At 45.2% G+C, this 11,607-nt stretch overlaps 1 protein-coding gene across 1 annotated transcript; it reads right to left on the bottom strand.

Annotated features, from left to right (window-relative positions):
- Nucleotides 1–4,135: 4,135 nt before the first annotated feature.
- On the bottom strand, nucleotides 4,136–11,349 carry tmem86a (transmembrane protein 86A; the record flags this gene model as incomplete). The annotated part of the gene is made up of 3 exons (XM_085358922.1): nucleotides 4,136–4,707; nucleotides 5,002–5,266; nucleotides 11,305–11,349. Coding segments are annotated over 3 exons (738 nt in total), but the record flags the coding sequence as incomplete, so codon positions are not given.
- Nucleotides 11,350–11,607: the final 258 nt, after the last annotated feature.

Below are 11,607 nucleotides of genomic sequence, written 5' to 3'. Positions count from 1 at the left end.
CACAAAAAAAAACCAAAGAGTTATAAACATCTGCTGACATTTTCAATGCAGTGATCCTAGGAAACAAAAACAAAACAACAACAACAACAACAACAACAAAGAAAAAAAAAACAAAAAAAAAAACAAACACATTTTGCTGAACTTGCATTGTAATTGCATTTATTTCTCCAATAGTTATTCACATTCATAGCAGTTTCACTACAGGAAAGAAACTATTTCATCTCTACAGTCATGAAAGAAAGAAATCACAATAAAGTGAAAAAATCAAGGACAACAAGGTAAAGCACGTCATTGAATTAAAAGAAAAGTGAAACATTCTTTCAATAAACGGAATTCAAATTCTGCGTTGCAAGGGACCTTAAAACAAGAATTAAATAATCTGTGGGAAACAAATTTGGCTTTTCCCACATTGACAGGCAAAACATTTTGGGTTTTCATTTTCTGCAAATGAAAGGATAACACTTTAAAAAAAGATTTATACATCAAGGTAAGTAACACTTAATTAAAATGAATGTCTTTTAAAGAAAACACATGATTCTCACATGCTGATTTGTCACTTTCAAAACACTAACTTTTCGAGAAAAAATGAAAGGAAACATGAGCATATACTTTAGAGGATACAGTACACAATAATCCTTTGTTAATAACACTTTCACTGCTAGGTTTAAGGAGAGATCAACTAGCCTTACTTTGGGTACAGAAAAGTGCAGAATATGGGGAGGGGGGTAATTTTACAAAGATGTTTATTTCCACATATTTCTCTTAAGCTCATACTGATGTTGCAGGGCTGTCAGCTGTAGTAAAAAACAAAACAAAAAAACATTGGTGTTGATGTGGAGGAGTCACATCAGCCCACTAGTCATGCATGATAAATATACAAACTTTACAGCTATCCGTTTTGAATGAAACCCACTTCGTAATCATGAGCACAGTGCATTAGCAGCAAAGTCTTCAAATCAACAATCACAAGAAACAGCAAAAAGAATTCAGCAAGAAAACTTCTAATCAAAGAAAAGTGCTAACCTATTCAGAGGACCAAGTGAAACCACAGGACTCACTGTGGAGACCTCTGACAGCTCTCTCTGGTCCCTTTTATATGCGCACACAAAGCTTTGAACAACGGGCCGTTGACAGACTAAGGTAAACTGATGCGCCTGCTGGCCTGCCATCTGTGGGGGAACAGGGTGGTAGCTAACAGCTTCCCCTCTGTGTCATATTTCACCTTGTAATCTAATTCAAGCTACAATATCACCCAATAATAACCTTCGTCCTCAATGAAAAAGCTAAAAGCAATCCTGCACCAGTGGTGGTGGTGGTGGTGGTGGGGGGGAGATTTCTGTCACCTGTGAAACAACAACAGCTGGTTTGACACATGAGAAACCTCTAATGTTGACAAGTTCCACTCAGTCAAATGAGTTCAGTTTTGAATTATAATTTAAGCTTGGTTTCTGGAGCCCAAATCAAATAAAAGCAGATACTTTAGAGAAGAAACAGTTTGGCCAAGAAGAAATATTTCAAAAATAAATGCTCTGTACTGTAGGAACAACAGTCAGGAGGCTTTGTGTAGCAAAGGACAAAGAAGGAGGTGCCCACAGAAATTGCCCACATAGTAAGGATGAGTAAGACTGCTTGACTAAGTCCCTGCATGGTTTACTTGAGGCCATGTACTAGAGTCTGTGTTGGCTAGCATCTCTACTTGCACTCCACTTTCTTTTAAGACTGCTATCAAGCTTCGGTGGACGGCTTTTAGCACAAAGGCAGCCGATATTAATTGTTGACAGAACGTGCTCCATCGGTGATGAAAACAGGGAGAGAACTGCAGAGTCAGAGTCTGCAGTGCTGGGGGGACAAATTAAAACACGCAACAGAAGAAAAGTGGTCACACGACCAGACTGATGGAACATTTCTGACTGACAAAGCAGAAACATTGTGCTGACAAGCATAGTGACAGGCTGAAAGAATATTGAGGAACTTTCTGGCAAAGCAGTAGTCAAGAATAGCCACTTGTGCCAAGTGTCTTTCTTGGTCAAAGCAAAACTGCGATACTGATATTGATAAAAACCTTGATGACAGTCAACACCATTGTCTGCCTGCAGATCTGTCATGGTGGCTAAGGTGATGCCTAAACACCTTTTGAAGTGTTTGAATGTGTGTGGGGTTTTTTGTGGTATGTTTTGTTTTTGTGCGCATGTAGCTGCTGACAGCTGTTGGGGTCAATGACCCAGCAGAAGAAACCCATAACATGGGCTTGTATTTTTCCACGGTTGCTTCATAAACAATATATACACAGCATCACATCTGAGAGTTTCATTATTAAACTAGCCTAAAGTTCTTAACTGACAGTAGATCTGCAGTCTGTTACAAAGCTGCAGTTCTGAAGAGGCGATGGGCATGAAGATGGTTTTAAGAGCATTGTGATAATACAATAAAAATACCCAGTAGTGTGTGTACTTCATAGAAACTCTGTTGGTTCACAGCATTTCGGGCCTCGAGTTGGTTCTGATTTGCCACAAGAACACACAGATGTTTAAGCAACAGCTAAGAAAAAAAAAAAGAAAAAAAAAAGCAGTGTACGCACTCTCACACATATGCAGACGCTCAAAAACACGTGCAAGTGTAGACATCTGAAGAAAAAGTTGCAGTGTAATTCTTAAATATTCAGTAAGACACTTAGTTTTAAAATAAAATAAAAATTGCAGGGGACAAAACAAACGAGAGGTGAGAAGCAGAAATATGTAAGAGATGAAAGACAAAATAGGAGCCAGCCTGTTAGGGATTAGCTGTGGCGGATTTTGCAGGATTAAAGCTGATGAAGTGTCCTGTGAGAGGGAATTATTGGGAATAATGGGATAACTGTTTCCTCACATGACATGCCAGTTCCCTTGTCTTCCCTATTTTTTTCCCCATTTTGGTTTTTCAGTTCGTTTTGGCTGCCTTAAGGACAAAGCGCACACTTTTGTGCATGTATGCGTGCATTTCATTATAAGCGAGTGAGCCCTTTCCCAGGGCCCTGACAGACACACACAGAGTTGATAAACAAAAAGATTCCATCCTGTAACATAGCCCTTCTTTTCAGTCTTCATAACATTGCTATTAGGCCAAATAAGCGCATGTCAGCTGATCCATTCTAGCAATAAGATCCCCATGAACTTTTTCCAATAACTAACACAGCAGGAGCTGTGGGTGTCAGGTGTGTGTACGTGGTAACATCTGCACCTGCGTTTCTTAAAAAGCTGCTGGTGGGGAAAACAAATTCCTGGTGGACTTAACACCAAAAGGAGAAGCAGGTGCACACTACACAGCAAGTAATAATGTGTGCAGTAGTCTGCTGTGACTATGGTATTTAGTGTGTTCTCTTTGTGACAGCGGGACACTGACAGCAGTGTGAATCTCAGGAGAAAGCTAAACTTCTTCCCCATCCAACATAAATGTTCAGTCATGAAACTTACAGTACACACTGGTTTGTTGACACCCAAATTTCCCTCCCTGAATTTCAGCCTTATTGGTTTACTTTTTATCATTTTTTAAGCTGTGCATCTAGTTATTCGAGGACATCATGGAAGAAAAAATACTTTAAAAAATACGTTGATGATGACTTATGAAAGTGTAGAGGGGCAGGATTGTTATAAATAATATCAAGGGGATGGCAGATAACGAAAACAGGTTTGGACAAGCTTTTAGAATAGCACCCTTAATTAAGGGGAACACAGAGCAACAGAGAATGGAAAAAATATGTATATGTCGGTATTAAAAAAACCCTCCCTTTTTAACAACAACAAATAACAAACTAAATGTTAAATAGTAATGCTGGACAACATAAAGCATACGTCTGTGCTGGGAGTGTGAGGTGTGTGAAAGGACTGTGTGCCAAGCGAGGTAAAAATCAAATACATCAGCGCACACAGACCCCATTGCTCTCCCATACACACTCCTTGAAGGTGCCCAGTGACATGCTTCCATTAGCCAGTTAAAAGTATGTAATACTCTCTACATAGCAGGTTAATATTACTGCACTTATCACCTTTGTAACTAGGTTGAAAGCCATTCTATCTTTAGAGGAGGCAGGTAGGACTGTTGTTGGGTGAGGCAGAAGATAATACTACTGTATCTTCTTGGTTAGAGGACACATGTGAGATTACAACGCTAATGGGGCAGAAGGGTGATGTAAAGGCTGTAGTGGCCCAGCGGTGTTTGAGCACCACACTGAGATGAAGGCTGGGGGCTGGGAACCTGGCAGTGAGATGTGTCCATAATCACATGGTTTGGAGACTGCTGCAACTCATGTTCTCTTCCTGGCCACCTCCACGTCCTGGCACTCAACAGCTGACAGTGCTATGAGCATCTGGGCAGCGTAGTAGGTGGCCATGATGATGGCTCGCGAATGGGGCACAGGGAAGCAGAACTTGTTGACTGCAATGGTGAGGTCGGAGACCATGAAGAGCACGGCACCCAGGCAGGCAGACAACTTGGTCCAGGTCCACAGGTCATTTGCCAGCTGCAAACCTGCGATGGCCCTCCAGCCCATGAAACCAATTAGGGCGATGTAGACGGCCACCAAATAGGTGAAGGGGCCAGAGAGGTAGGGGTACAGCAGGATATAGCACAGAAAGGATACAGCAGTGATCACCAGCCCAGCACGCACGTTAATGGGCTTCATCCCAAAAGCAGAAGAGTAGAGTATATGGGTAATGGCAAACATCAGAAGGCCTGTAGAATATTAAATAATACATGAAATCATAATTAGGTTTTAATACAAGTTGCTTCCATTGAGTTTTATTTAGTCTTTCTAATGGTTCTGATTAATGTTTTCAACGGGCTCAAAAGGCCAAGAAGCCAGGGGGAGTCAGGTGATAAAACAATTCCTGAACCAGGGGTTATGTCTGTTAATATTTGATGGCTGTTTACAGAGATGTTTTTAAATGGACACACCTAGACATTTATTGTTATATGGTTGAATTACATCTGATGAGATAATTGTTAAAATGCAGAGCTTTTCCTCACCATGGACAAAGTAGCCCTGCTCCTGCCAGATGAGAAAGGCATCACCCAGAGCAGAAAAGATTAGACCAGCCAAGATCTTGCGGGCACTGGAGTGAGCACAGAGAAAGGTGAAGCCATGAGCCAGCAAAAACACCCACAGGCAGAAGATGGGCAGGCATTTGATCAAGGCGCTGAACCAAGATGGGCTTGAGGTGGGCAGCCACAGGACAAAGTATACACAGGTTGCTTTGAAGAATGGCACCAATTTAGGGCCTTCACTCTTGACCTGAAAGTAAAATGAATAGTTACATTAATAACTGAAATATAGTTGCAAATACATGTGATGCTCTTATAATCATCGACTTAACCTCTTAAGCCCCAAGCCTACCTGATGTCCTGCCTTTTGCCCCCGTATCTGGGGGCGTTGGGGCTTACGAGGTTAAAATAGATGCATTTTCTGTTTGAGCTGCATAGTGTTATATTTGTGAATAAAGGAGGGAAAAAAACAAGTAGTGAGATTTAAAACTGCTGACTTTGTGTGGCCATTAGTTTCTTGCCGTCAGCCATACGTACACGTGTCACTGAAACCAAACTTTGTGGGAAAAGGCTGTCGAAGGAAATGAGAACGCTCCCAAACTGTGACTCCTAGTAACCTTTAAATTTCTCCTTTTTGCAACTAATTTTATTATTTTGTTTTTCTTTCTCGTCTGGTTTACCTTCTTCCTCGTATATGAAGTTACTGAGAACTGTGAAGTGTAATCATCACTCAAGTTCCTCTTTCCAACTGTGTTACCAGTCATATTTATTTTTGTCCAAATAGATGAGGCACACAACACGCATACAAATCCAGAGTATGAAAAAGTTTCACAAAACCCCTGGAATGATGAGCCACCGGTGATTCTGAGAATCACTTTTGAGGCAGGCCTGTGGGATCAAAAGGCAAAAGAAAAAAGAAAGTGGGTGAGGTGGAAGGGAAAGGCACTGAGTGTGGGTTCACTAGAGGTGAGATCGCTGGACGAGAGAAGAGTATATGAATAAGGCGGGAAGAAGAGGAGGAACAATGTGTCACGGCGGGGTGCGCCGATGTGTGCGGAAACAGGACCCAAAAGCAGATGATGACGAGGAATAGTAATGATTAACAGAAAAGTGAACCTTTATTGCGATGACGGCAGGAAATGAACCAAGAGACCAAAGCAAACAGGCAAAACACTAAGAAACAAAACATTGAAGGTACTAAGACCAAAAACTATAACTATGACCAAGGTGGAAAATAAACAGGCTATGACTATGACTGTAACTCTGGTGAGAATAAACAGACGAACTGACAATGGCATGAAGAAAACAAAAGGCTTAAATACAGACATGAGGTGATCAGGGGAAGTGGCGACACATGAGGAAACAGCTGACTGACATGAATCTAATGACAGGACCAGGAGGAGTGAAACTAAATACAATGACCAAAGAACACATGACACTGTCAGAATAAAACAGGAAACACTAAAACTAGACATGACAATACAAACCTAACATACCAAATACGTGATGAATAATGCAAGAACTCAAACAGAAAACCCAGGAGCAATAACTGCCTAAACTAAAGGCAAATAGGAAATAACACAAAACTAACAACATCTCAAAAAATAAGAACAATACAAAGAAAACTCAAAGTGCTGGGTCGGAGACCCAGCCTGTGACACAATGGGTCATAGTGCAGCAAGGAAAAGTTTCAAAAGACTGGGCAAGAACTGCTGGTTTGATGTCCCAAAGGGCTATTTTACAGCGTGTTTTTTTGCATCCTACCCTGATATATTCAGTGGTAAGCAAAATGATGTAAAAAAAACCAAAAAAAACCCCCAAAAAAAGCCCTGGCATGGTTGCAAAGTTCAAAAGAGAAAAAAAAAGGAAAGAAAGGGCAACTAGGACAAAGAGAAAGGAAAATAAGAAGAAGCACAAATAAAGAAGCCTTAGGGGGGGGAAAAAAAAAAAAAAAAAAAAAAAAAAAAAAAACAGTGAATGAGCTGGTGTACCACCATTCAGATGACAGCTGGATGTAGTAGCAGAGGAGGAGTAGGATAGAGACTGAAGGATCTTACAGTTTATTTCTGTGAAGGAAGGTAGAAAGGAACAGACCAGAAATGCACAATTCTTCAAAAAAGTAACAGATCAAATGACAGTACAGGATCAACTGAAGTGTTCAGTTTATTTTAATTCAATTTTAGTTGTATACTGCCAATTTGCAACAACAGTAGAATGAATGAGACTTATATAGCAAGGTAAACCCCTACAATATTAACTGGAAAACCCTAATGATCAGACGATTCTAGACTAGACATGACAATACAAACCTAACATACCAAATACGTGATGAATAATGCAAGAACTCAAACAGAAAACCCAGGAGCAATAACTGCCTAAACTAAAGGCAAATAGGAAATAACACAAAACTAACAACATCTCAAAAAATAAGAACAATACAAAGAAAACTCAAAGTGCTGGGTCGGAGACCCAGCCTGTGACAGAGCCCCCCCCTTAAGGGCGGATACCAGACGCCCTAAAACCTCGAAAAACAAAACCAAAAACAACCCACCAAGGGCGGGCGGTGGGGGTCCAGGACGGAGGGCCAGAAACAAGGCCAAAAAAAACAAAAACAAAACGTCCATCAAAATCACAGGAGCGCAGGGAACAGTTCATGACTCCTCAGGGGGCCGACCCGGAGGGTGACGGTCCAGAAAATCATAGTTCATGTGATCAGGGGGCCGGCCCGGAGGCCGACGGCACAGAAGTCCATGGTCGAACAGTTCCGGGGGCCGTCCGTGCGGACGGCAATGGTGGCGACATGGAAACCGTTCAGGGGGCCGACCGTGCGGACGGCAACGGCGTAGAAACAGTTCAGGTGGCCGACCGTGCGGACGGCAACGGCGTAGAAACAGTTCAGGTGGCCGACCTCGACGGCGGTGACGTCCAGCAGGTGGCCGAAGATTCCCAGGTGCAGAGCGAGGCTTGGGCGGCGGCATAACAGCCGTAGGACCAGGCGACGCTGAAGCAGAGGCCGGACCAGGCGTAGCAGAAGACTCTGACGAGGCCGGACCAGGCGAGGCCGAAGACTCTGACGAGGCCGGACCAGGCGAGGACGAAGACTCTGACGAGGCCGGACCAGGCGAGGACGAAGACTCTGACGAGGCCGGGCCAGACGAGGACGAAGACTCTGACGAGGCTGGGCCAGACGAGGACGAAGACTCTGAGGCTGGAGCCGGACCAGGTGGAGCAGGAGCAGCTGATGCAGAGGCCGGACCGGGCGAGGATGAAGGCCCTGAGGCTGCAGCTGACGAAGCACAGGCTGGAGCTGCGGCTGACGAAGCACAGGCTGGAGCTGCGGCTGACGAAGCACAGGCTGGAGCTGGTCCGGGCGAAGCAGAGGCAGAACCAGGTGACAGTGAGGCAGCCACAGGTGGTGAAGCAGAAGGCGGCCAGACGGGCTCCTCAGGCCCCCCAGCAGACGTGGCGTGAGGCCGGACGGGCTCCTCGGGCCCGCCAGCTGACGTGGCGCGAGGCCGGACGGGCTCCTCGGGCCCGCCAGCTGACGTGGCGCGAGGCCGGACGGGCTCCTCGGGCCCGCCAGCTGACGTGGCGCGAGGCCGGACGGGCTCCTCGGGCCCGCCAGCTGACGTGGCGCGAGGCCGGACGGGCTCCTCGGGCCCGCCAGCTGACGTGGCGCGAGGCCGGACGGGCTCCTCGGGCCCGCCAGCTGACGTGGCGTGAGGCTGGATGGGCTCCTCGGGCCCTCCAGCTGATGTGGCGTGAGGCTGGATGGGCTCCTCGGGCCCTCCAGCTGACGAGGCATGAAGCTGGCTGGATTCTTCTGAACCTCCAGCAGACGAAGCATGAAGCTGGCTGGGTTCTCCTGAACCTCCAGCAGACGAAGCATGAAGCTGGCTGGGTTCTCCTGAACCTCCAGCAAACGAAACATGAGGCTGGCTGGGTTCTCCTGAACCTCCAGCAGACGAAACATGAGGCCGGACGGGCTCCCCGGGCCCTCCGGCTGACACTGAAATTGGCTGCACCAGCTGTACCTCCGTCTCCGGCTCCAAACCGGCCTGGATAGCAGTCCCACAGCATCTTAGCTGAGCCTGATGGCTAGCTTTTCCAGGGCAAACAGTCTCTGTATAGCCGGGTTGCGTTTGTGATACGGGGCGTCGGTGGCGCGCACGCCGCTTTTTCTTAGGAGTGGGAGACGGCGGAGCGATGGGCGGAAGTCCCTGGTAACTCCGAGGTCCCCCGAGAGCCAGTCGAGTTCCCCGGAAAGAGTGCTCGTGCTCCGGAATGAGCCACGGCTTCCACCGGAGCTCCTCCTCCAAGAGAGCGCAGAATATAGACTGGCGCTCGTCGTCGTCCAAGTCTATGGTGTGCGGCGCTTCCTCGCGCTGAACTGTGACAGGAGTATGGCGAGACTGTGATGAGGGTGTGGAAACTGGTGAGCTGAGAGGTGGTGACGCTGCGGCGAATCTCAGCGAACCGACACGAACACACTCAGGTTCCGGAGGCAGCAATGGAGATGACTGATTGTGGGGTTGTTGTGACTGGTGGGTGCTGGAAGCCATTTCCTGACTCGACAGTCCCTGGGCCTGCAGCATCTCCTTTATCCTCGTAAAGGCATCAACTATGGCAGGTGAGTCCGGGAGCTGGAGAAGGCGGGGATCCCTCTCCATAATAGCTTCAGCAGCGTTAATCATTACCAGCTTGCTCTTCAAATCGGGCGCTGTGAGGACGCGGTTGAGGATCGCTTGGATCTGAGCCATCTCCTCCAGACACTCGGTGAGAGCAGAGTCTGCTGGGTCCATGACTGGTCAGTTCGTTCTGTCACGGCGGGGTGCGCCGATGTGTGCGGAAACAGGACCCAAAAGCAGATGATGACGAGGAATAGTAATGATTAACAGAAAAGTGAACCTTTATTGCGATGACGGCAGGAAATGAACCAAGAGACCAAAGCAAACAGGCAAAACACTAAGAAACAAAACATTGAAGGTACTAAGACCAAAAACTATAACTATGACCAAGGTGGAAAATAAACAGGCTATGACTATGACTGTAACTCTGGTGAGAATAAACAGACGAACTGACAATGGCATGAAGAAAACAAAAGGCTTAAATACAGACATGAGGTGATCAGGGGAAGTGGCGACACATGAGGAAACAGCTGACTGACATGAATCTAATGACAGGACCAGGAGGAGTGAAACTAAATACAATGACCAAAGAACACATGACACTGTCAGAATAAAACAGGAAACACTAAAACTAGACATGACAATACAAACCTAACATACCAAATACGTGATGAATAATGCAAGAACTCAAACAGAAAACCCAGGAGCAATAACTGCCTAAACTAAAGGCAAATAGGAAATAACACAAAACTAACAACATCTCAAAAAATAAGAACAATACAAAGAAAACTCAAAGTGCTGGGTCGGAGACCCAGCCTGTGACACAATGGGTCATAGTGCAGCAAGGAAAAGTTTCAAAAGACTGGGCAAGAACTGCTGGTTTGATGTCCCAAAGGGCTATTTTACAGCGTGTTTTTTTGCATCCTACCCTGATATATTCAGTGGTAAGCAAAATGATGTAAAAAAAACCAAAAAAAAACCCCCAAAAAAAGCCCTGGCATGGTTGCAAAGTTCAAAAGAGAAAAAAAAAGGAAAGAAAGGGCAACTAGGACAAAGAGAAAGGAAAATAAGAAGAAGCACAAATAAAGAAGCCTTAGGGGGGGGAAAAAAAAAAAAAAAAAAAAAAAAAACAGTGAATGAGCTGGTGTACCACCATTCAGATGACAGCTGGATGTAGTAGCAGAGGAGGAGTAGGATAGAGACTGAAGGATCTTACAGTTTATTTCTGTGAAGGAAGGTAGAAAGGAACAGACCAGAAATGCACAATTCTTCAAAAAAGTAACAGATCAAATGACAGTACAGGATCAACTGAAGTGTTCAGTTTATTTTAATTCAATTTTAGTTGTATACTGCCAATTTGCAACAACAGTAGAATGAATGAGACTTATATAGCAAGGTAAACCCCTACAATATTAACTGGAAAACCCTAATGATCAGACGATTCTCTGTGCTGAAGCACGCGGAAACATGGAGAAGGAAGAAGGGGGTGAGGCAGTGGCGGCTGGCCCATAGGGGGCGCTCGGGCTCCGCCCCCCCAAATGTGGAGGAGTAAAAATATATATTTTTAAAAAATTCATCAATGATAGTTTTACTATGTGTGTGCCCATATACAGCCAGGCGTATTTTAACATTTTCACCAGCTGACTCATTAAAGTTCAACCAACAAACGGTGTTTTTCTTCTTCTGGGGCGCTCGTCAAAGCGCCCTTGATATGCAGCGAAATAGCCTATCATTAAATGGTTGCCAGGGGAAAATAATAAATATTTGACCTATCAGCGTCGCTGAATTAAATGGTTTGGGGGCGCTTAAAATTGCGCCCCTGCAGAAAACGCGCGAAGATTTGCTGTTCTAGAATTTTACCTCAGTCAGTAGCCTAAGTGAGCTATAAGGTCAGAGAGAGACGATGGCAGCGGTATTGTTAACGGTTGAGGCACAGCCTCCCCCAAATTCGGTTAGATCGCTT

This window comes from Diplotaxodon limnothrissa, linkage group LG7, assembly GCF_057381915.1.
Source record: "Diplotaxodon limnothrissa isolate DT_005_m linkage group LG7, D_limnothrissa_male_GT1.1, whole genome shotgun sequence".
In the NCBI taxonomy this organism is placed as follows: Eukaryota; Metazoa; Chordata; class Actinopteri; order Cichliformes; family Cichlidae; genus Diplotaxodon; species Diplotaxodon limnothrissa.
Note: the sequence above shows the minus strand (reverse complement) of the source record. Positions and strands in the feature narration are given on the sequence as shown.